Below are 26,652 nucleotides of genomic sequence, written 5' to 3'. Positions count from 1 at the left end.
ATCTTACAGGAGTGCTGACATAGATGTTGGAAGGCTTAAAGAATTACTTAAGATAAACAAAATGTCCCCAGAACCCATTTGTTGACTTTACGTAAAATTCTAAGTCAGTCCTCTACATCAGGTTTGTATGTTGAAACGAGTAATATTTGACAGTGCGTGCTTTATGGATGTGTGGTGTGAATATGAGTGATCAGTAAGATTAGAAAAGTACGATTATAAATGCCAGTCCAGACGTTCATCGACTGAAAACATCTGCCGCTCAGTGAAATGTAAAAAAGCGCGAGTGGGGTCTGCTGAGCAGCTACAGTCTCATATGAGACCAGAATGGGAGCAGCTGCTGTCCTCAGTATGCACACATTTACGGACTGTTGTTAAAAGACACCGCACAGCAGGACTCACGGCCCTGTCCCAACGCTATTCAGACATGTTACTGCAGACTGAATGTATGTGTGTGTTTCTGCTCACTGTAGGACCGCACCCAACGCTAACGTTTTACCGTTCTGCGCATGCGTCATGACGCCATTTCCGGGTGCGACATGTAATATATATAGGTTGGTGTAGCGCTGCAGAGAGTGGGTAGAATATACAAAACCAATGATTCCCATATGTCCAGTAGTATCCTTCACCTATGGTAAGTATCGACCAAATGTGAATTTATATTAAGGACAACTTTAAAAATGTTGATGTGTCTGCAGGCGTAAGAAAGGCAATAAAACCGTGAATAAATAGTTGTTGGACCGCTGCTAACGGTTAGCTTATCCTGTGTGTGTCCTCCGCAGTGCCTGGCCGGCTTGGTGAAGATGCCAAAATGGCTACCGGCAATTACTTTGGATTTACCCACGGCGCTGCCGCTCAGTACAGGTAGGGGGATGCGGGATACGTGGCTGGTTGGGTTCCTGTGTGCTGCATAATGCTTCTGTGGTCGAACGATGGCTTGTTTATATGCTGTACGTACATATTAATATTAAGGCTTGCTACTGCCCACTGATCCCGTTGTTCGCATTGGGGGAGGGGGCTGTTGTTCCCGGTGCTACGGTTGGACCTTCTCCACAGTTCCGACGGAAAACTACGGAAATAAACGTGAAGCACTGCCGATCCACTCCAGACCGAGGCCGAACACATGGGAGCCTCCATGGGGGTCGGGCATCCAAATACGGGACAGCCCCCTTATGTGTGACATTATTAGACTTTATTATAAGGACCAACTGAAATAGTTATTTGGTAGGAAAATATAACCTGCCTTTCACTGCACGGCTGAACACTCGTTATCCCAAAACATGCATCTCATGGGAGAGTGCAGGATTATTATAATAATTATTACTATGATGATGTTGTTGCTGAGCAGCACCTGCTCTCACAGGTGAGTGTGTGTGCTGGGATGCGGTCGGTGTCAGAGCAAAGGGAACAGGGCTCGGTCCAAATTCAGCTGCAGTCAAAAACCTTTTTAAAAAAGCTTTACGGCCTAAATGTGCCGTTTCAGTGCTCACCCCGAGCATAATGGTATGCATTCAATCACTAAGTCAGGCCTCTGAAGCACGAGCAAGCCACCTGCTAGTTTTGTATGAATTTAATCTGTTATTTTAACAAAAGGGGGGGGGGGGTTGCATACCAACAGCCTCGGCCCTGTTCTAGCCAAGTGTTCATGCACTTTTCTTTTACTTTTCTTCAAACATAAACCAAAGGAGCACCGCTTACTCTCCAAATGTCCCCGTGAAATTTCAGCACTTTGGAAAAGTTGAAAGTTTCCAAACTGCTAAAATGTCCCCGTGACTGTAAATGGTTTCTTTGATTTTACATTGTATTGTAGGTTTCGGGCATAATTATTCTACCTTTGACATTTTAATTTTGTACACAAGATTTATGGTGAAATGGTGGTAGAGCAGCTGCTGTGGTGGAAGCCATGGTCAGCAACATGACGTCAGCTGTTTGTCTAATTTATTTTTTTATTTCTGAACAAAAAAAGGTGGGAGCTTTGGATCCAAACTAACCCGTTAAAGTGTGCGAAGTAGTGAGACTGTTGTAATATGGGGTAAACAGATATTCAGGCCCCGAAATGAACTATATCACTGATGTTTTACATTGTCCTCAGATTGGATTGTGTTGCTCTCCTTGAGTATGACAAAGATTGTGTTGGTGTCACCGTATAAACACTTAAATCACTTAGGCATTTGAAGCACCAGTGGAAAGAAGGTTAGACCACCTTTCACCTTGAACCAACACCTGGTTGTCATAAGGTGACAGGTGTAGTACTCTAACACAGACAGGGAAACACTCAGTAACACCAACCATGGTTAGTTAACCTAAGAAGCATGTGTTATGTGGCTGGAAGCTGGAGCGAGCACACAGGCAGAACAAACTCCAAATGATGATGCATGCCAACGCAGACCCAGCTGACTCAGGCAGCAGCGCTAACCACTGTGCTTAAAAATGTCTTGTTTCAAATCAAACTGGACTCTGAATCCTGTCAGTATCCTGGTTTGTGTGCTGAATCCACATCAACAATGTTTTTACATGACAAAGGATTCTTGGAAACTTATACAGTAACCCTATTTGTTGGCCCCGTCTCCATTTCCTTTCACTCTCATCACGTCTTATTGATCTGCGTTGGCGCCTTTAGTCCTTGTGATGGCTTTCTCTCTCAGCACGCTCTGCTCTTTACCCGTCCTGGATGATCATGACCATCAAGTCACTATATTTCAGGATTTAGTTTTAGGATTGTTTTGTTAACTCCACATTAATAAAATGGAGTAACACAGTACACTCATCTTTAGGCACAGCTTGCATGTTGCAGGTTGGACCAATTTTGCCTTCTGAACTCCCTCAGGTCTGCGCAGCCTAGTTTCAGCAAGGTGCTGAGAACATTCCTGAGGTTTTGGGAAAAATCTGAGGAATGTTCAGATTCCTGAGAACATCTGAACTTAAATGAAGAGGATCAACCTACAGAGGGGTGGATTTAAAGACGATCTTAAAGTCAAAGTGAAATAATGATGTGACGGCCTAGTTCATTTCCCCGGAGATTCATTGCAGCAACTTAGGATGATACTCAGTAGTTGTAATGCTGTGTTTTGCTTACAGGGGGACATGTGACTGTTGGCTGTTCTTCTTTGTATTATGGCAGGGTCTTTACCTTACAGCAGGGGTGTCCAACTCCCGGCCTGGAGGGCCGGTGTCCTGCAGGTTTTAGATCTCACCCTGGGTCAACACACCTGACTCACATGATTCGTTCATTACCAGGCCTCTGGAGAACTTCAGGACATGTTGGGGAGGTCATTTAGCCGTTTAAATCAGCTGTGTTGGATTAAGGACGCATCTAAAACCTGCAGGACACCGGCCCTCGAGGCCTGGAGCTGGACACCCCTGCTTTACAGCACAAAGCACCTTGAGACAACTGCTGTTGTGATTTGATGTTATATAAATACAATTGAATTTATCAGGAGGAGAAGTGCTTTATTACAAATTAGTCCACAAAGTAAACCTGATATGTGTTACAGCTGACCTGTACAGAAGAGCATGCAGTTGCACCATAATTGTCATGCACATTTAAATAAATCAACAAAAAGTCTTTATATGCCAAATAATTCAAGGTATGTATTAACAGTAGTCTATACTGCACGATTCAGATGATAATTTAAGGGACCCCTGAGTCCCATTAGTGGGAGGATTTTAAAAAAAGACAATTTTTAAATGTAATCATGGTGGCATAATCTCAGCAGGGTCAAAAGAATCTCCATACATGCTTTGGTAGTTAGTACAGCTGTAAAGTCTTGATGCATCCTCAGTCATCCAGGTAAGAAATCCCCAGAATCTGTTCATCTGGACGTTTCAGTGGGAGAAACCTTCCATCATCATCAGCTGACTTCTACAGTCTCAGCTGACTGCAGGTGTCCAGCCTTATAAACAGGACATTCGCACAATGACTGAAACTGGCACCACTGGGGAAACAGTGGGCTGTGAGACCAGTTTGTTGATCATTAATATGCAATTTGTCATGGCAGTTTGGGGAAAGCTGTACAGTTTTGGAGACACTGGAGTCTGAAAAAGATCTTATAACATGTGCCAAGGCATTTCTCAGTTAGACTGTCGAGATAACCTTCATGTTTCCCTTTGTGTCTCCCAGCCAGCAGCCAGCAGCCGGGGTAGCATACACCCATCCAACCACAGTGGCCAGTTACACAGTTCATCAAGCACCAGTGGCAGCACACACTGTGGCAGCAGCTTACGCCCCTGCTGCAGCCACAGTTGCAGTAGCTAGGCCTGCGCCTGTTGCCGTGGCAGCTGCTGCCACTGCTGCCGCTTACGGAGGATACCAGCCGACTCACGCGGCCACAGATTATGGCTACCCTCAACGGCAGCCTGAAGTCCCTCCGCCACCCCCACCAGTCACCTCACAGAACTACCAGGTACCACAACATTTTTCTGTAGACTCACAGATTCCAGAACATTCTTTGGAGTCTCTTTGAATGAGGAATATGGGGAGAGATGTGCTGCCTTCATTATATTTGTGGGAGCTCACGTGCCATAAATGCATTTGCAGAATTCCATTAACTAGTTTCTAATTGGACACTATCAGCAGGAATTAAATGAATTACACACAAGTTAATACATTCTCTCCATAAATGCTTTAAATCAGTCAAATTAAATGCAATGACTCTCAAAAGCTTAATGATGGCGTTTCAAAATGAGGACGGGAGAAACTCGATTGAGTTACCGGACATGATTGGTTAGTTGGCAAGCAAGTGGGTCTGCTGCCAGGAAGCTGCTGTGGATCCTTAGCTTGGGGATCTTCCTACATATCCTCACCACAGTACTTGACTCTGCCTGTGAGGGAACTGTGTCGAACGTGGCAATCCTCTGCCTGTGCACCAGCAGTGTGGAGACCTGGAAGCAACCAGCAGGTACCTGAACCTTTTCTGATGACAACTACTTAGCATCTGAAATGGAATAGATAGATTTAATGAAACTGTACAATTTAAACAGTCCAGTCGCTTTGCTTGACTAGTAAGTGTTCAAACCTAGTATGGGCACCAGTTGGTCAGCAATAGTTGGCAGATCGGACTGGGCCAAGAAATGGTTTTAGATTTGGTGTAGCAGGCATGTGTGACATGTTTAAGTTACTTCACAGCACATGGCAGCACATTTATTTTTAGTTTAACAGCCTACAGACAGCTGTCATGTTACACTGCTGTCTGTAGGCGGCATGTATTCAAACCTAGCACCACTGAGGAAATCGATTCAGCAGTTAATGAATGGATATCACATTATTCATGCTAAAATCAATTTGAATAAGGAAATGGTTGTTTTTGTTTTAAACCTACCCTTATTGAGGCGCTGTTTAAGTGTACTATCAGGAGGATGTGTAAAATATAGAAGCTGTCTAAGAAATAATAAATGCTATATATTGGTGGGGGAAGAAGGTAAATTGACTGATTTCCACCTTTGACATGTTTGTATTAATATTTCTTCTTCTTTCAGCAGTAGGGCTCCAGAAACCGGACTTGAGCTGCATTCGTTCTTTCTGGACCTTAAACCTCTGCGGTTCTGTACAAAATCTAATAGTAATGACAATAAAGTTTAACAAAATGAAGTGTTGTGGTTATTGTCACAGTTTTTGCTCTTACTGTGAATGTAGTCTATAAGAATAATGCAAAGTTAAAATGTAATTTTCTGTTTATTAATAATTAATTACTGCTTATAGCGATCAAAGATGTGTGGGTATCGTATACAGAAATATTTTAAAAGTATGTGGAAGGAGATTAAAAACCAAATACAATGTTGACATCAAAAAGCTCAAACTCAAGCTTTTAACTGTGTAACGTCTTCAAACATTACAGCTAAAATCACGGGCCGTTGTTATCAATTATCTAGTGAACATTTAGAGATCTTGTTAATTTGCCATTGAGGCAAGAGTATATATCTTACTTTATTCAAATGTATCAACATTGCCTTGTTCAGTTTTAAAATGTTATAAAGTTTTAGGTATCTTCATAATGAAATTATGTTGGGACGTCGCTGTGGAATTGAGTGAATTCTGAGAGGACCATTTTATTCTAAAACATAATACAGCCACCAGTTCCTAGGAACCGGTGGCTGTATTGTGTCCAGTATGGTATCCCCAGGGATTAGCCTGTGTGATAGGGGCTACAGGACTAATTTTCCCAGGCACTGCCATGAACCTCAAGCAACCATTTGAAAGCTGTCATGAGTACTTATTTTGCCCCCATGACTGGTGGCTGCAGCCCTGTCTCCAGGCCTGTGTGACTGGGCCTTAATCACTTGAGTCTATCACAGTCATTGTCATGCATAACTGCCGTGTTTAGGACAAATGGATGTCATGTGGTTCTTGGTCACATATCTGGAAAATATTTGGGAAAAATAAAAGAAGTCTTCATTGGATGTAGTCCAGTAAACCACTCGTGCACCTGAATGAAACACCTCCACACAGCTCTGTGTTACGGCGAACTGCTGGAACCTCCCACTTCAGAGCAGCTGCCAATGACGAAGAACCAAAGACAGAGTGAAGGTGGCCAATCTGCCCCTTGTTGCTTTTAAACATAAAACTCTGCTGCAACTAGGGGCTAATAGGAAAACCAACACTTGTAGACTGCTTTTTACCCCTCAGCTGTGAAAGGCTGATGACCTGTCCATGGTGTAAATGACACTTAGTTGATGTTTCATGTCCTGTTTAAGAGCAGACAGTTTTATCATTGATGTGAGACTTAAAGTTGTGGTTCAGTATTTGTTAGTAAAGTATTATGATAAGAAACACAGTAGACCTCCAGTAGAAGTTTGGAGTTGATTCTTTTCTCAGACGTGCATTGAAATATAGACTGAAACAGTGGCATGAACAACGATGTCTGAGACTCTGATCATTTTGCAGGATTCCTACTCCTACGTCCGGTCGACGGCTCCAGCTGTAGCTTACGACAGTAAGCAGTATTACCAACAACCCACTGCAACAGCGGCTGTTGCTGCTGCACAGCCACAACCCAGTGTGGCAGATACCTACTACCAGACAGGTACACTCAAATACACATTTTTCTACCCCATTACTACCAAATGCATTGATTTGTAATCATTTTGATTACTTGCTTATTTTACTACCAAGAAACTTTGTCCCTACTTGATCTTCTGTTTCCCCTCACCCCCACCTGGGAGATGGCCTGACCTCCCCCAGTCTGGATCTGCAGGAGATTTCTTCCTGTTTTCCTTTCCACTGTCACCAAGTGTTTGCTCATAGGGGATGAGCTGCTTATTGGGCTTTTTCTTTATTATTGCAGGACGTTATAAAGGGCATTGAAGTGACCGTTAAGAATTGGTGCTATACAAGTAAAAAGAATTTGAACTTCTAAAACTTTGAAACTCTTTACACACTATGTTGTTAGAAGTATTCACTCATCCATCCAAATAATTGAATTCAGGTATGCAAAGTAATTCAATGGCCACATGTGTACAGAATAAAGCAACTAGGCTTCCAGACTGCTTCTACAAACATTTGTGAAAGACTGGGTCGCTCTCAGTGAGTTCCTGCATGGTACAGTGATGGGATGCACCTGTGCAGAAAGTCTAGTTGGGAATTTTCCTCTTTCCCTCTGGAAATGAATGGGAACCACACAAACTGACACAAAGTGATGGGCCACGTAAAATCAGAGGGTTGAGAGGATGCCAGCATCACTGTGAACCAGTGCCCGAGGCAAAGTCCATAAAACATGGACGAGCTTGACTGGTCTGAGTCCTGACCTCAACCCAACAGAACAACTTTGGGATAAATTGGAGTGTGAGCCAGGCCTTGGCATCTAACAGTGTGTGTGATCTCACAAATGCACTTCTGGAAGAATGGTTTAAAAATTCCCCCAAATACACTCCTAACATAATTTTAAATTATAATGAATTTCCTAATGAGCCAAATGTTTACAGTGAGTGATGGGACTAGAGTACACACCTTAGAGTGCTGACTCTTTACAATGAAGCCATGCAGAATGTGGTTTGTCTATGCAAGGCCTGCCATGAAGGTCACACTGTCACCAGAGAATGAATTGTAAGTTGACTGGTTACCACACAGTACACTGCAAATTCAGTGTCTGTCAGCCTTGTGCGTTGACTGCACCCACCCACCGATGTGTCCAGGAAAGAGGCTACAACTGTTGTATTCCTTCTATTAACCCACTCCTTAACCAGAAACGACATCACAGTGTCAAGTGTCCTACCCAGGGAGGGAAGTCAACGTCAGATTTATTGTTATTACTGCCTTACATATGGGACTGTGCTGATATATTGTCACTGTGTGGGAAGCAAAGATGTGAGCTGTGAATAACAGGCCTGTTGGAGAACTAAAAAATTGGTATTAATTGGTCAAATATTAATTATACAAGAATGGTTACAGTGTAAATGTAATTTATTGGAGTGTGTCCTTTACAGTGCTAATAAAGAAAAGGTGTAAGACTGGATATATAGAAATCACAGGAGCAATGCAGTGTGGAGTGGTTGCTTTGTGTTTGTGTGGGAGTGAGTTAGCCTGGAACTGTTGCTGGTTCTTAGTCGGGTGGAGGAGGCACAGGGTGGTGTTTCATCTTGTCCCTGAGGGAAGCTGTGTGAGGGATGGGTGGAGGCCACTGTAATGCTGACTGCTTCGTGTGTTGGTGGGAGAGCTATCTTTACTAAACACAGCGTGGTTCCTGATCTGGAGGCGGGGGAGTTTCCACCAGTTTGTTAAGATGCTTTGAATGGCACCACAGTAGAAGGAACACACGGTGATGACACCCTTTGCTGCTCTCACACTGGTTGTGTTACCAGTGCTGAAGGCAGCATTCTGGGGCTTAAGCAGCCTGTAGATGTTCCCCTGACAGCCATGATCTCTGACTCGTCCGACCAGTAGGCTGGACTAATGATACACTACAGGTAAAGACACAGCAGGTTGTATCTGCAATGGAGCCTCGGCTCCTATGGAGTGCAGTGGGAGCTCCTATGACTGTGTTTGTGTTGGTCAGCCGTATCTCTGCTGGGAGAGGAATAAACTGAACACACTGATCAAGAAGGCCAGCGCTGTTCTTGGACGACCTGTTGACCCAGTGAGGTAGTCGGTGACAGGAGAACGGTGGCCACCCCATGCATCTCAGCCTGACGGCCTTAAGCAGCTCCTTCAGTGACGGGCTGCTGCAGCCACAATGCGTGAAAGACATGCTTTCAGCTGCTGTCACTCTACGATGTACAACAGCAGGGAATGTGAAATAACTGCTGCTATTAATGCCTAACCCCACCACGAAACACTCTGTTCTGCTACTTGTGAACTTTTTTTTTTTTTTCCTTCATTTAATAATAATGTATAGCTAATTGATCCCCGTGGGGAAATTACGCTCTCTGCATTTAACCCATTAACTCAGTGAAGCAGTGGGCAGCCACTAATCAAGCGCATGGGGAGCAGTGTGTAGGGACGGTATCTTGCTCAGGGGAACCTCTGGGTAGCCGTTCAGTGGATTCGAAACCCAGACCTTCCAATCATGGGGCAACCACTCTACCTACTGAGCTATCCCTGCCCCATATATTGAAACATATTATAAATTGGAGGCTAACTATGTGGCTCAGAAGCAGGGTTAGTCGACTAGTCACGATTACGTCGCGGCGACTATTTTAATAGTCAGCGCGTCGTTTGAAGCTTTGTAAGATCCCAAAAGACGCAGGAATAAGTAGTAGGATTTAAGAGTGTAATAACGGACTGAAACAGAAGATGGCAGCACTGCATGTACAAGGATGCCAGCTGCCGTTAAACCCCGAAGAAGAAGAAGAAGAAGCAGCAGTGTCCGTTATCGTAGCTGTGTCCAAATTCAGGAACCGCATCCTCCTGTGCCCGCATTTGTAGGCCGATTACGTTACAGCGACACGAGGAAGACTGTCCAAATTCCAAGACTCCAAATAATGCGGCCCACAAATGCGTCCTTTATTTCCCCAGGTTTGAAGGATGGGTCGGGTGCATACTTCGTGGCCCAACCTATCCCAGAATTCATAGCGCGGCCCTGCTCAGTTTCCAACAATGGCGGCAGCTAATTAGTTTTAATATTACTCTTATTATTCTTTCTGGGTCACAAAATAAACGTTTAACATATTTTCAGGCGAGAATGTAGCTGTGTAAACCTCAAATATCTGCTCAGTTTATCAAGACACCACATACTTTCAAAAGCGCTCCGACGTGAAGGGAAAGACAAAATGGAGTGTGGCTCATATAGACCCATTTCTGTCCTTAACATAGATTATAGACTGTTTACTTCGATAATGGCCAGGAGAATGGAAGAATTTTTACCCGACCTGATTAGTAATGACCAAACGGGGTTCATAAGACGACGACAGACCCAGGATAATATACGTAGAACTCTTCATGTAATACATCAGATACAGACATCTAAGAGTACAGCCATGCTTATAAGTATTGATGCAGAAAAAGCCTTCGACTCCGTAAATTGGGACTTTCTATACAAAGTCTTGGATAAATTCGGCTTACATAAGGGAATTGTTGATACGGTGAGGGCATTATATACTAACCCCACCGCAAGAATTAAAGTTAATGGGTCTCTCAAATAGCTTTGTTCTGCAGAGAGGAAATAAACAAGGCTGTGCTTGGTCCCCGCTTCTGTTTGCTTTGTATTTAGAACCTTTGGCACAATCAATTAGACAAAATAAAGATATTAAGGGGATTACCATTGCGGGACAGGAACACAAGCTTGCTTGCTATGCGGATGACATATTGATATACCTAGATCAGCCCACTAACTCCCTGCCTCCATCCATCCATTCGCTTCCGCTTATCCTTTCCAGGGGCGCTGGAGCCTATCCCAGCTGTCATAGGGCGAAAGGCAGGGTACACCCTGGACAGGTCGCCAGTCTGTCGCAGGGCTAACACACAGGGACAGACAACCATTCACACTCACATTCACACCTAGTGACAATTTGGATTAATCAATTAACCTATCCCCACAAGCTGCATGTCTTTGGACGGTGGGAGGAAGCCGGAGTACCCGGAGAGAACCCACGCAAACACGGGGAGAACATGCAAACTCCACACAGAATATGTCTAATACTCAAATTCTCAGTTATAAATATAGCCCTCCTGCTCACTTGGTTGTTCAATATCCAATGAGTTGGCAAGCACAATCATTAAAATATTTAGGAGTTGTTATTCCCAAGGATTTAACTAAACTATTTGAGGAGAATTTTGGTTCCCTACAAAGGAGAATAGTGGGTGATATTAGACGATGGAACATGATCCCCTCTCTTTCTCTACACTCACGAATTGAATCTATTAAAATGAATATTTTGCCAAGAATATTATATTTATGCCGTTTCAATGAATGGGATAAAATAATATCGCGGTTTATATGGGGGGGAAGCGGCTGAGGGTTTGTTTTAAAACTTTACAACTACATAAGAAGGCGGGAGGATGGGGGTTGCCGTCACTAAAAAATTATTTTCGGGCTGCTCATGTGAACAGCCCAATACTTTTGCATTATTTATTACATAAAACTCAGAACTAGGCATCAGTTATGTTACACGTTTGTGCAGTTACATATGTTCTTGGTTTGTGACTGTGGTCAATTGGTGTGACACAAGCTACCAAGCACACTGGAAGACTATTGAGGAGAACATGTTTTCCTCTCCAATACAAGCTGTCTTGATGGATTCGAACATTCGAAAATGTATCGACAAGGTTTGCAACCCCTGGGTGTCGTGCACACTTAATATATGGAGAAAAGTCGTGAAAGAATTTAAACTGGAACAGGATTTGGCTTTATTTAAATGGTATGCATATGACTCTGACTTTGTCCCGAATAAACTGGACTCACGTTTTAAAAGTTGGTCTGCTAAAGGGTTATCTACATTCGATAGTCTGATTAAGGATGGGAACTTTATTAGTTTTGACACACTGAAACAGAAATACAATCTAGAAAAACAGGATTTTTATCGATACCTGCAAATAAGACATTATATAAAGACAACAATCGGTGTGATGTCAAACACTAATGTGGAACTGGTAACTTTGTTTAGACAGGCGTACAGTGGGGATGTCGATACAAGGCTCATTTCCTTTTGGTATAATTTTCTTATAAATAAGCTTCCCCACTCAACTGATTATGTGAAGATGTTATGGGAAAAGGAGGGAGGGATGTGTATTTCAAGGGATGAATGGACTCAGATATGGGAACGGCAATGGAGGAGTACTTCCTCCAACAGCTGGAGGGAATTCGGATGGAAGTCTTTGATAAGGTTCTTTATTTCTCCGTGTCAAAAGGCTCATTATGATGGGAATCCTCCTGTGTGTTGGAGAAACTGTGGACACCAACGAGCACATCACACCCATATTATGTGGGACTGTCCTGTGCTACGGACTTACTGGAAAGACATTCATGGTACATTACAAGGCATTTTTGACTGTACATTCTCTTTGGACATGAAGACAATCTTTTTTGGTTGTATACCGCGGAACTGGTCTAAAAATGATACATGTCTGTTAAGAGCTTTACTTGTTGCAAGTAAGAAAAGTATAACTAAGAAATGGTCCTCGCAAGATATACCGACCTTGTCATTATGGTGGGAAATTACGCTAGAGATTTATAGGATGGAGGAAGTAACAGCTCATGTCAATGACGGGGTGGGTTGGTTCCATTTGTGTTGGGATAAGTGGGTCCTATATGCCAATACCCATAAACCGAATCTTCTTTTCAAAGCTTGAAACCACCAACCTAGCTAACTGGTCACTCCCGACTGTTTTTTCTTTTTTTACTCTTTCGTTTTGCTTTGTTTTTCCCTTGTAAATTTTGTTGATTAATGCCTGTAATCACCATCGTGAAGTAATATTTTAGAAATAAAGAATAAAAAAAATAAATAAATTAAAAAAAAAAGCGCTCCGACGTTTTCGGAGACGTCTGTTACCCACCAGCTCGATAGCTAGCCGGGGGCAAGGCTCACTAGACTCCCGGCAAATCGTTTTCAAACCCACTGTGGTGTATTCATAATTGTCTCTGGTACATTTGTTGTATGGGCAGTATGTGTTCATTGTTTGATTGTGTAATTATGCCGGGAGATGGTAATACAGTGAGTAAAGAGTTGGTCTTACCGCACACAGTGGTCCCGCGTACTTATTCAGATTCGGAGTAAGAATAACACACCCACCGCCGTCTTTCGCTACTCAGGTTAAACATGATATATAAGTCACTCAGATAACTTGAAATGTTATTGTTTGGCTTTTTTCAGTGTTTTATTTGTTCCTGAGTAAATCGGTTTGGCTGAGATTAAAGTTATAGTTTTTACACAGCTGAATAAACTTCAAGCAGACAGCTGATTATCAGAAGTGTGAGATGCTCGAGAATTTACTCCGATGTCCTGTTATATTTTAGATAGCAAGGAGTTTATTAAACTTCACTGAAACAATCTGCAAATGTCATTAAAATTTAATAAACTATCATCTTGTCTTTATTTTTAGTTAGCACAGACCTGAAACACTTAAAGCTGTAAGCTAATGATAGTTATATAAGAGCAGATGCTGGTGCGATAAGCTGAACGTTTTACGTCCAATGGATGATGATCTGATTACTCGACTAATCGCAAAAATAATCTGTGACTAGTCGACTATCAAAATATCGTTTGTGGCAGTACAGCACAACGTGACCAAGCAGAACTTTGAAATTTTGTATCCTTTTCTGTGTTTTCTAGCCCCCAAACCGGTCTACAGCCAGGGGGTGACATCATACACCCAGAGCCAGCAGACTCGACAGGTGACTGTGATAAAGCCAGCTGCTCCTAGTCCAGCCTCTTCAACGTTCTCCATCTACCCAGTGACATCTACTGTCCAGCCCGTGGCTGCTGCAGCCTCTGTTGTCCCGTCTTACTCCCAAAGCCCAACATACAGCACTAATGCTGTTACATACTCTGGTAAGCTGTGAGACGTTATCACAAAAGCACTGCTCCAGGAACAACTTTTTTACTGTAGTTCGTGAGTAACATGAAGGTGAATCGTAATGCAGCCGATCAGTTGTGTTCTGGATAACAAATGACTATGTGTTTGTTTTTAGCTGTATGAGAGCGGCAATAACAATGGTAAACAATATGTCTAACATTTTTTTGATGCTAGTCATGCTGTGTTTACCTCAGAGGACAGCTACAGCGCCTTAGCTCTGTTAGCATAGCTTTGAGACCTTTCGTCTGATTCTGTGACATGTTGACTAGAAATGTTGAATATGGTCTCATTGTGTAAATAAATGTTTTTTTTCTGAGAACCTTTTGAGAAGTTGACAAACAGAGCAGCAGTAAGTAGGTTTGGATGTTTTTCAGGAACCTCATACTCTGGCTATGAAGCTGCAGTTTACTCAGCAGCCTCCAGTTACTACCAGCAGCAACAGCAGCAGAAGCAGGCAGTGGCAGCTGTAGCTGCAACTGCAGCATGGACAGGCAACACCTTTACTAAGAAGCCCCCCTTTCAGAGTAAACAGCTGAGGCCCAAACAGCCCCCCAAACCTCCTCAGATACACTATTGTGATGTGTGTAAGATCAGCTGTGCTGGCCCACAGGTGAGTTCACCGCTGAGTGCATGGATATCTAACAGTCATGTTTAAATGTAAAATGTCTTGTGATATCTCCACTTGTTTTCTATGGAGTGCCTAATGTTGGCCAGCAAGTCTTTCAACCATGCAAAGATAATACATATATGCCATGCAGCTCATCAGCTTGTCTGTGTGCCCTGTACGAGGTCTGTGGGATTCAAATGTAAATGATGCGTCATGCAGTTTGTTCCTTTTCAGCTACCAGACACTCTTTGATCAACTCATCAGTGAGTGGTAACTTTGTTGCTTTTTAAAATAATTTTTTAAAATAATTAAAGATTAATATCAGTTTGTACATGCTCCAGAGAGCTTTTCTTCAAATTCTTTAATTCTCACTGGCTTATACAACTTTGTACTTTTGTGTTACTCGCAGCAACAACTCCACCTCATTGTGAGTCCATTTAAAAAACTTGGTGCATTTCCTCGACATTTTGCCACAACGTTTCAAAGAGCCGGAAAGTAAATAAACGGCAGACAGAAATGAAGCAGGAATCTTGTTTCACGCATGCGCAGTACTGGAACATAAGTGTTTTCGGTCTTTTCAATGTGGACGCACACCTCTGTGAACAGGACTGAAACGCTAGTGTGGACGCGGAGCTTTTTCAGACGAAAACGCAGTTTTCAAATCTATCCGGGCCAGTGTGGACGTAGCCACAGACACTGTGGAAGAGCTGCAGATGCATATGATGTGCTCAACAAGCATAAACGAAGACTCACAAATGTGTGCAGTGTTTTGTGTGTAACTTTTGAGGAGTCGTACTTCAATCCACACACACAAATATAAAGCAGGTTGACCAAATGTAAAACTGTTTTACAAATCAATGCAAATCTGAAGAAGTACTGATTGTTTCTGCACAATTTATTAGGTTCACCTCACGAATCTGATCATGTTACCTTGCAGAGACCTTTCTGTGCACACAGATGTCAAACCTCCTTAAATACGTGTGGACACAGATCACATCGCATGCTGTTGGGTTCATTTTTGAACTGAAAGTGCATAAATGTGCTAAGCAGTTAAAGCTGTGAGTTAAAAACGGCTGCTGTGTCTGTTTGCTCACTCAGGACAGCCAAACGATCACAGAGCACCACACGCACACAGGGAACACTCTTATTGTGACTCACAGAAACTGAGTCTGATACCAGCTCACGTTTCTTCTTCTGCACCTCTGTGGAGATGACCCTTCTGCAGGCAGCACTCCTGTTACCATGGCAACCTGCCCTCCGGTCAGGCTTGCGTGAAGAGAGATTTACAGCCTTGTTTCCTTTAGCAGAGTCAGGCTTAAGATTTTATACCTTGTGGTGCTTTCACCAGTGAAGCAACCCCCCCTCATATTCCTGAGAGAAGGAGCCGTTCCCTGGGATGTCTGAGACTAATTTAATGCTGCAGCTTCTCACAGATCCACACGGGTAGGCTGCTTTCAGGTCCCAGTGTAAAGCTTTGTTTGTTTTTATTTTTTTCAAAACTAGAAGAGGTGATTTATCCATCACAGAGCCGATACACCAGCCTCTAAAGGTTCATGCATGGGTTAAATAATGTGCTCTTACATGCTGGGGAAATTCAGCCAGTGCTCAGCTGCAGACAGAGGGGACAGCATGGTCGTACTGTGGATCATCCACTGGAGTGAGTGTATGTTAAGTTATATATTTCAAATAAACAGATATTTGATTCAGGTACGGTGGAATAACACTTTAATGTTAATCTTAGCACTCTCTAATAACAGCGACCGATGGCGCGATATGGCAGCCTCGCTTCTGTCAGTCTGCCCCAGGGCAGCTGTGGCTACAACTGTAGCTGCCTCCACCAGTGTGTGAATGTGAGAGTGAATGAATAGTGGCATTGTAAAGCGCTTTGGGTGCCTTGAAAAGCGCTATATAAATCCAATCCATTATTATTATTAATGTCGGCATAATAAATGATCCCAAACATGTCAGTGGTCATCCAAGTCTTGGTGGTCTACCATTACTGTTCAAACAAATAATCCCGAACATTCGCGCCACTGTCTGTGTGTGGTAAACCGATGGTTTCTAGTAAAGCGGTTATTAGCTGTGATGATCATTTAGAAAAACAAACGCAGGCATACAGTGGAAGCCCTGATGTCCTACGTTTACACTGGGACTTGAAAGCAGCCTACATTCGTGGACCTGTGCGAAGCTTTAAACCTGCCACAAACCCGTATGGCGTGACCTATCGGGTGATTCGTCCACACGTATGGAAGGCTTTGTGAGCGAGCGAGAGAGAAGTTGCGTGTAGTTTGAGACATCTGTGTGCAAAGAAAGGGTTTTGGAGGGTAATATTATCAGATTCAGGAGCTGAACTTAATACACTGTGCGTAAACGATCAGTATTTATTCAGGTTTGGATGTACGCGTTTGTAAAATAGTTTTACGTGTGGTCAGATTGCTTCGTATTTGTGTGGATTAGTCTAGAGGCCGCACACGTGTGGGACATCAACAGTTACACACAAATCATTGCACACATTTGTAAATTTTATTTTACGCTTGTGGAGCACATCGTACACGTTTGCAACCCTTTGAAGATTAGGCTCAAAGCTATGGAGAGAAATTTGTCTCCAAAGTAGAGATGGTGTATGTGTCCTGAATCCAGACAGCAGAGGGGCCTGTAAGCTGAAGGCTCCGCCTCCCATTCGACTTAGTAAAGACTGATGACAATGAATGTTAGGCTAAATATGGTGTGTATGGATATGATGCTTGGGTTAATTTACTGATAACTAATGAACACACAGGGTTAAGTTCAATGCTTTTCACAGTCAATCATAAGATATTTAATTGTTTTATGGTTATTAGTGGACATGGAAGTATTATGTACTGAAGTCAGAGTTAAAGCCATGTGCTCAGTTTGCAGTGAGCAGACTGCTGTGTTGAGGAATCACCGGCCTAAACACAAGAAGCTGCCTGTTGCAGAGCAGGTTCAGACATCAGACGTTTGCTAGCAAAGCTTCAGGGTTGGAGCAGTTAAGACCAGCTTTGAGATTTTCTACAAATCCCTCAAAAAACAAACTCCCCATCAAAGAATGGCTTTCTATCAGAGTTGGGTGGACTGACATGGTAATGTGTCCTGAGGAGGGAAAAAACCGTGAACCATAACAAGAATGATCAAGGACGTTTCTGTAAATCTACAACTTCAGTTGACGAAGAGCAACATTTATAAAACATTTATGCAGTCGCTTGTGGGAATGTTGATTAGTGTTTTGTCTCATGAATAATCTGTGTGTCCCTCCAATTCTGACTGCATAAGACTTACAAGGAGCACCTTGAAGGCCAGAAGCACAAAAAGAAGGAAGCGGCATTGAAGGTTTCTCAGAGCAGCAGTAGCAGTGGTAGCGGTGGAGGAGCACTGGCCCGCAATGCTCAGAACCAGCTCCGATGTGAACTTTGTGATGTTTCATGTACTGGTGCTGACGCCTATGCTGCCCATATTCGTGGAGCCAAGCACCAAAAGGTATGATTCACATTCCCACTGTGTCTTTCACAGCCCACACACTCTGCTGCTAAACCCACAGATGAACAAACGTAGCACCACTCAGGGGAAGGAAGCAGGCTTTGCAGTGGTGTAAGATTTAGCATTGTTACAACAAAGAATGAAACACAGCAGTCATTTGAAGAGGCAGCCTATACTTTCTGTCCACGATGATTGTCAGTGCTCAAGCAAACCTGGCTCTACACAGGAATCTGTTCTAGTGTCTGCTGTATGTAGAATAATCAGAAAGCGTCTGTGCACTCGTTTCTCTTTTCTAGGTTGTAAAACTCCACACCAAACTCGGTAAGCCCATTCCATCCACTGAGCCCAGTATGGTTACTCAGACATCATCCACCACGACAGCTGCTCCAAGCAAGACCACACTGGCTACTTTCAGCAGTTCCAGTACCACCAGCTCTCCATGTGTGGCTACCTCCTCCTCTCCTGCCTCCAGCTCCTCCTACCTGAGGCCCATTAACCTGGTTAGCAGCGGTGTGGCAGGTGTTAAGAGCCCCCAAGCCAACAGCCTTTCTGCTGCCAGTGCTGCTTCAGTGGGGAAAAAAGTCAACACCCCCAAGATCAACTTTGTAGGTTAGTAAGTTGTTTAACAGCAATGCTCTTTGGTCTCATTTGCACCTGTTCATGAAAAATGTGAATAGTTCTGCTTAAAACAATCCTGCTTTATTTGTGACGAGCTTTCCTGATGATTGGAGGGAAACGGGAAGTGTGGCTTTTGATTAAAAGCAGAGAAACTGAAGTTGGGTCTGAAAATGTTGGTAGTAACAGTCTGAATACCAGAGCAGGAGATTTGAAGCTTTTACCTTTTGTTACTTGATGATTTAAAATAAATGCCACCCTGCTGTATTTCACTCGCACTGACTTACTGGCAGGAAGTGTGGATCATGTCCTCTGGTGCAGCTTTTGTTGTTGTTTGTTTTGAAGCGGGTGGAACAAGCAGTTCAACTTGATCATATTCATAATCCAAACATGAATTAATGGCAGGACTTTAGGCAGTGTTGTAGGATTGGGTTGTGATTGATAGGGGAGGGATTACTGAAGTTAAGCTGCAGGCAGTCATTTTTTAGGTTATTTAACAGAAAAACAATGACGGTAACCGTGTCTCATAAAGATAGAATTAATTCTTTCTCTTTTTTTTCTTTTTTTTAAACTTTTATTTAACTTTTTTTTCCAACAAATACAAGACTGGTTCACATCCAAGATGGTAACACTGCACAGCACTAGAATATTACACATTCTCCAGAGTCCACAGAGAACTTGTGATAAATTATGTCCATAATTGTTGTCCATTAGAATCCAGTTTACAGGTTGCTCCCAGTGTTTCCAGTGGTTTCTTCCATTTGTCCACAAAAATTCGGGAGCTCCCATCAATATGATGTCCCGGCCTGATCAGAGTCATAACATCAATGATGAGCGACTTCCATAGAGGAATGGAGGGAGGCTCAGCCCCCTCCCATCTCAACATAATGCTTTTCCTGGCCAACATTAACAGTGACTGAATTACATGCTCATGTTGTACCAGTGAGACAGGAATATATCCCAATAAACACATTAATGGGTTTTCTGTCACCTGATGACCAATGGCTGTACTAATATTGGCGCAGACCTCTTTCCAAAGTGACTGAATAATAGCACATTCCCACAAGCAATGAAATCTAGTGCCCACTCCGGCCTTACGCTGGAGACAATTTGAAGATGTTCCCATATTATACTTACTATAAATATACAGAGAAATATACACATTGTGCAAAATTTTGTGCTGCAGTTCTTTAAATCGGTTACAAACAGAGATTTTAGATGGAAGGAGCAGGATTTTGTCCCATGCCTGTATATCTATTTCACATTTAAGCAACGTCCCCCAAGATTTTCTCAACCATGCCAATTTATCCACAATTAGGGCATAAATCTCTGAATCAAACTTTGATACAAAATGTTTATGCTCCCTTTTATCCAGAAGAAACTTCTCCAACCGAGAAGAGGCTGTTGAGATTTGTAATGATTTAGCATTTTTTAACACATATTGTCTCAATTGCGAATACTTATAAAACTCAGTCTTTGACACAGAATACTGGGACTTCAGGGATTCAAATGATTTAAACTCACCATGTATAAAGAGGTCATAAAACCTCTTTACACCTACTTTATGCCATCCCTCAAAGCTCAACACTATGTCAGAAGGTCTGGATTATTTATAAGCATTGACAAAATATTAAACGGATGACTACTGTTAAAAAGTTTTCTCAGTTTTCCCCACGTCCACATAGCATTATAGTGGGTTATGCTTTATTACGTGAGGTAAGTCATTTAGGCGTTTCCCTAGAAAGCTAACAGGTGAGGATGGTTTACATAATACTTCCTCAATATTTAGCCGTGGCAGCCCAGAATGTTCATGTATCCAGGAAGAAAGAAACCTCGCTTGTATTGAGTAGGGCTGTTCGATATAATGATATGTATCGGATGACGATATAAAAACATCTGTCGTTTCATTTTACGCTATCGTTTGTTTCGTGGTGTCGCAAAATAAACTGTTTACAGCAATATTTGTTCATCGTTCTGATGTCACTGTAGTGGCTATATTAATTTCAAGTTCTCTCTTTCTCTTATATTTAATATAACCACACTACAGACGGACAAGCGCCTGTTTTTATGCGTTGTCGTTAGCAACAACGACGGTAACACCATCGCGCGTCTGCTTGTTTATGTTCCACATAAACCTTTCACAATAAAGCTCAAGATCCTGTTGAGACTTTTCAAAATAAACTGAATCACGTGAAAGATGCAGATTATTTACGGATGAGAAGTAAAAAAGAGCCGCCAGGTGCTAAAAAATAAACCTTAGACTCAAACGTTAGAACAGGCTTTCCCCGGCAGCACGCCGTGTAATAAATACGCACAAAGAAAACGGCGCCGTTACAACTTATGTCTAAAAATGTGTAGTTTCATGCATCGGTTAAAACACTCGACTCCAGCTACATGACGCCCAGCTGGAAACACTTCACGCAAGTCGAGATTCACAGAATTTACAGAAAATGTTACATTTTTGTGATTTATATCGTTATCGGGACGATAGATGTCTTATATCGGGATATGAGATTTTGATCATATCACACAGCCCTAGTATTGAAAGAACATAATTTAATTTAATGTTTGGCACTCCCCACCCGCCCAGATCTTTCGGTAACTGTAGTGTCTCCAATTTAATTTTGGGTTTTCTTCCTGCCCAAATGAAATCCACCAGCCTTATTATTACTTTAATGTCTTCTGATTTCAAAATTGCAAACAACATGCCTGTGGGATATAATATTTTGGGTAGGATTACCATCTTAATGAGATTTATTCTTCCCAGAAATGATATCGGAAGTGACCTCCATCTTGTCAGCTCCCAAATATACAAAACCTGATGGTGCCCAGTGAAAAGGTCCCCTCCACTACACAGTCATTACAACAGATTTATCAAAATTTACTTTACATCCAGATATAAGACCAAAGTCCTTGATACACCTGGTAAGAACAGGTAGAGAGTTGGCAGGGTCAGTCAATGTCAGAAGAATATCGTCTGCATAGAGCAGAATTTCAGGTTGTTTATCCCCAATTTTAACTCCATGAACACTTGGATTTTGTCTAATGGTCAGAGGCTCAATGGCCAAAGCAAATAATAGTGGTGACAATGGGCTACCTTGGGCTGTACCTCTGCTCAATGTAACTGGGGAGGATAGCAAGCTGTTAGTTAACACAGATGCTGTTGGTATTTGTATATAATTTTGATCCACCCCAGAAAGTTTTTTCCAAACTCAAATCCCATTCAATTCTACCAAATGCGTTTTCGGCATCCATAGAAACAACAACCCCAGGCATTTGATAAAAATTTATAAAATGAATAATATTAAATAGGCGTCGAGTATTGTTATAAGAATTCCTCCCCTTAATGAAACCTGTCTGGTCAGCATGCACAATAGAGCACATTACCTTTTCTAGCCTAAGAGCCAGTATCTTTGAAAGTATCTTATTATCAACACCAAGAAGGCTCATAGGCCTGTAAGATGAGCATGAATCCGGGTTTTTATCTTTTTTAGCTATCAATGTTATATTAGCCTGGTACATAGATTCTGGGAGTTTCGATTCTTCAAGTGCTTTATTAAAAACCCTTAATAATAAACTATTTAACTTCACTTTCATTACCTTAAATTCTACTGGGAAGTCATCTGCCCCAGGACGTTTCCCTGACTGCAGTGCAGATATAGCTTTATCCACCTCCATCAGTGTTATGGGTGACTCCAGCAGGCTGACGTGATCTTCAGAGAGCTGAGGGAATACTAAGTCGAGTTAAGCCTTGTTATGTCCATCTCAGACTGGTATAAATTTGTGTAGAATTCTCTAAAGCACTCATTAATCTGACGGTTTCCTACTTGCCTTTCACCATTCACATCACACATTAGGCTTATTAGCTGATTCAAAAAGCCGTCGTCTGGCAAAAAGGACGTCTCTTTCAGCCTTTCACATTATCAAATTACGCAAAGATGTCCTAGCAATTTTAAGCTCACTTAATGTTTCAGCTGATTTTGTTACATAATATTGTTTCTCCAGCTTTTTTATATTATTCTCGATCTCTAACTGCCTTGTTAATCGTTGTTTTCTTTTATGACTTTTGTATGAAATAATCATCCCTCTCATGTAAGCCTCAAAACTATCCCATGAGGTTCTCGGGTCTATCTCCTCTATAGCAGCGGTCCCCAATCTTTTTTGCGCCACGGACCGGTTTATGCCCGACAATATTTTCACGGACCAGCCTTTTAATACAAGAGGATAAATACAACAAAATAAAACTAGTACCGGTACCGAAAAAAATATTTATTCATAACACACGTGAAAAGACCCAGGAAAACAGAGTTAACGATAAAAACGATAACAAAAAACCCTGAAAACTATACATTTCACACCTGAGCCTCTACTCTCACGGCCCGGTACCAAACGACTCACGGCCCGGTACCGGTCCAAGGCCCGGGGGTTGGGGACCGCTGCTCTATAGCATTATTTCTAAAAAATAATGTTGTTTGCTCTGTTATGAAATGTATACATTTCTCATCCAAAAGGGACAGTGTGCTCATCTTCCAAGACATGGGGCGCTCAATATGCCTCATGGGTTGAATGGTTAGGAGTGTGGTCAGAGAGACCTATATGACCAATCTTTACCTGCTGAACCAACTGACTGATACTTGGACATAAAAATATAATCTATACGAGATGCTGACAAGTGAGGGTTAGAGTGGAAAGTGTACTCTTTAGATAATGGATTATAGTGTCGCCAGATGCCCATAAGGTCAAGCTCATTTACAATTTGCCAAAGGGCTTTGGAATTTTTTGTCAAAGTAGATTGTGGGGGAAGTTGATCCATTTTTGGGCATAAAACACAGTTAAAGTCACCCGCTAATATTATATTAGCACAGTCCATGACCTCTAATTGACTAAATAATACCGTGTAAAACTCATCATCCTGTGCATTCGGCGCATATATATTATCTAGAAGAACAGTTTCCCCATGCAACATCCCTTTAACCAAAATATATCTTCCTTCATTGTCCTTGTGAGTGGCTGTAGCAGTGAAGGGAAGGTTTTTGTGTATAAGGGTAATAAACCCCCTTTTATTTGTGGAGTAGGATGAAAAAAAATTTGACCAACCCATTCTCTACAGTATTTGTGTTCATCATCTGTCAGATGGGTTTCTTGCAAAAAAGCAACGTGAATCAAATCTTTCTTCAGACAATTTAGACTTGACTTTTTTTCACCACATTGTTGGACCCTTTAACATTCCAAGTACTTATCTGACATATAAGAAGAGTAATATATATTTTGTGTTGTTACATATTTAACCAAATCTGCATTTGACCAGTCTGAACCTATCGACCAAAATAATTGAGCATAAAACAAGAACACTGGTTCCCAGCAAAACCTGAATACAAAGCCTGGAAACCTCAACCCTCCCCAACACAAATAACAAATCCTCAGCGTCGCACATGGTCTCATTTTCGGGGCTATTGCTGGCTGCTATGTCACTGCTAGTTTTCGCTTTGACTCCTCGTTTGCATATTTCTCTCTCTCTGCTTGAATCGAAGGTGTGCAAAAAACTCGTCTAAAGACATTATATAAACATTCGAGGCAATTTGTTGGCAAAATGAGCTAAAATACTAATATTTTACAGCTGGCCAGTGCAGAGCTCATAAACTCACATCTGCTCAGTGCAACGCATCACATGACACATCACGTGGTTAATAGGTTCAGACTGGTCAATTAATCCATTCTAAATACATAGGAGCAGGTTTTCAGGCTTGTCCCTCCACCACATTCAATAATCTAAAGATTGGCATCTTAATAAAATGCCTGGCTAATGTTGGGCTTGAGTAAGAAATCACACGTTTCCTGTGATAAACAGTTTAAAGGTACAGAGGTGAGCATCAAAAGCATACCTTTCCTTTGTAATCCACTAAACACACGAGCTGTGTAGTTGTTCTGTGACTGTACTTCACTTTCTAGGTTTTATGATGATTAAATACGCGTCATTGGTGACATGCAGGTGGGAACAAATTACAGACCACAGTGAAGATGGAAGATTCCAGGGCAGAGGCCAAAGTCGAGGCCTCTAAGCCTGTCGCAGCCTCTTCAGGGTCCCAGGAACCCAAGAGTGACATTCCAGATCTTTCCACATCATCCCTTGCTGTACTGCAGAGTGATGTTCAGCCTGTTGGCCATGACTATGTTGAAGAAGTGAGTTTGAACAAACTGGGACATACTTGGGAACAATGCAGGAATTCAAACTTGGAGTGTAATGTGTTGCTTTCTTTTCCAGGTCCGCAACGATGAAGGCAAAGTCATTCGCTTCCATTGCAAGTTGTGTGAATGTAGTTTCAATGATCCAAATGCAAAGGAGATGCATCTAAAAGGTCGCCGGCATCGCCTGCAGTACAAGGTTAGTCTTCAAGCACTTCCCCAAATTAACAGCTGACAGCAGGAAATGCTCTTTTGATAACACGTGTTCCTATCATACACATGAGGGAAAGCCGTCCCCTGATCCAGTCTGTGTGTTTGAGCACTGCACAGGTGAACTGAGCTAAACTCACCTATCTTCACATACAGTGTTGTGCAAGAAGTCACTTTGTTATTTTTTACTTTCATTCAGCCAGACTGTAGCAGCTTCTCCTCTGTGACGACAGGGCACATTTTCCTGCCACACACTGTACTTTATTTACTTCACTCCCCTTAGACAGACGCTCAGACTGCATGCCCTGCTTTGTCACGTCGCACACGCTCCTCTGGTCGTGCCCCGTTGTACTCGATGCTTTTCAGAGCCTCTCTCAAGGATGGAACCATTGTTGTCCACACAAAAGACAACTTGGCAGACAACTAATTTTAAACTGTATCTCACAGCACTTTGTTACAGTATCATCATCATGATGTCGTCCCTCGTGGCATATGGTCAGCGGGGGGCACAGCTGCTTAGCCTTACGTTTATAACCAGTCGAGTTCTTGATTGCAGTTTTTGTTTTGTAGAAAAAGGTAAACCCAGACCTCCAAGTAGAAGTCAAACCCAGCATTCGAGCCAGAAAGATCCAGGAGGAGAAGATGAGAAAGCAGATGCAGAAAGAAGAGTATTGGAGAAGAAGAGAAGAGGAGGAGCGCTGGAGAATGGAGATGAGGTATGGCTATGATCTTGTTATTAGTGGGTGGAGATGGTGGAGTCATGTATGCACCAGTGCCTTATCAAAAGGTCACCTATGGGCTGTAATATTATGTCTGTTTGCGTAATTGGTTGTTACATTTTAATAATAATAATAATAATAATGGATTGCATTTATATAGCGCTTTTTGGGACCCCTCAAAGCGCTTTACAATGCCACTGTTCATTCACTCTCACATTCACACACTGGTGGAGGCAGCTACAGGTGTATCCACAGCTGCCCTGGGGCAGACTGACAGAGGCGAGGCTGCCATATCGCGCCATCGGCCCCTCTGACCACCGGCAGTAGGTGAAGTGTCTTGCCCAAGGACACAATGACCGAGACTGTCCGAGCCGGGGCTCGAACCGGCAACCTTCCGATTACAAGACGAACACCCAACTTTTGAGCCACGATCGCCCCATTTTCCTTCTATAAAGTACAACAGATGATACATGCTTTTTTCCCAGGAGCAGTGAAACGTTTCTACATGGTGCAAGAAGCAGACAGATAAAATATTTGAGTGAGACCAGTTCTGGTTTACATTTTCAGGCGTTATGAAGAAGACATGTACTGGAGACGCATGGAGGAGGAACAGCACCATTGGGATGAGCGGCGTCGTATGCCAGATGGAGGATATCCACAAGGGCCTCCGGGCCCTCCTGGTCTACTCGGAGTCCGCCCTGGCATGCCCGGCCTGCAGCCTCAGGGGCCTGTGGTAGGAGATGTCTTTGGGGTTTTTGTAATAAGACACTAATAGAGTAGTTGTAAAATAAATAAGCTCTCAACAGAGCTTATGGTTGACGGTGCCACAGACTGAAAGCTCTGTCCCCCAGTCTTTAGTCATGTACAGGGAACAACTAACAAAG

General features: G+C 42.5%; 1 protein-coding gene across 2 annotated transcripts in view; it reads left to right on the top strand.

Annotated features, from left to right (window-relative positions):
* The first annotated feature begins 525 nt into the window (after positions 1-525).
* The window catches only part of zfr (zinc finger RNA binding protein), a 41,796-nt gene continuing 15,669 nt past the window's right edge, over positions 526-26,652 (top strand). For both annotated transcript variants that reach the window (XR_014894565.1, XM_085293212.1), the window contains exons 1-12: positions 526-631; positions 780-861; positions 4,118-4,400; positions 6,878-7,016; positions 13,696-13,914; positions 14,314-14,549; positions 17,838-18,041; positions 18,338-18,650; positions 24,646-24,836; positions 24,919-25,038; positions 25,620-25,765; positions 26,336-26,501. Coding sequence is in view for 1 of the 2 variants with exons in the window: in XM_085293212.1 (XP_085149338.1) it covers positions 595-631; positions 780-861; positions 4,118-4,400; positions 6,878-7,016; positions 13,696-13,914; positions 14,314-14,549; positions 17,838-18,041; positions 18,338-18,650; positions 24,646-24,836; positions 24,919-25,038; positions 25,620-25,765; positions 26,336-26,501 (2,136 nt within the window). In the remaining variant the exon portion in view is untranslated. The remainder of the gene's footprint in view (positions 632-779; positions 862-4,117; positions 4,401-6,877; positions 7,017-13,695; positions 13,915-14,313; positions 14,550-17,837; positions 18,042-18,337; positions 18,651-24,645; positions 24,837-24,918; positions 25,039-25,619; positions 25,766-26,335; positions 26,502-26,652) is intronic.

The sequence above is a fragment of the Mchenga conophoros genome, linkage group LG12, assembly GCF_057382185.1.
Source record: "Mchenga conophoros isolate Kocher_MC1m ecotype Shallow Benthic linkage group LG12, M_conophoros_male_GT1.1, whole genome shotgun sequence".
Classification (NCBI taxonomy): domain Eukaryota; kingdom Metazoa; phylum Chordata; class Actinopteri; order Cichliformes; family Cichlidae; genus Mchenga; species Mchenga conophoros.
This window is presented reverse-complemented; position numbering and strand designations above follow the sequence as displayed.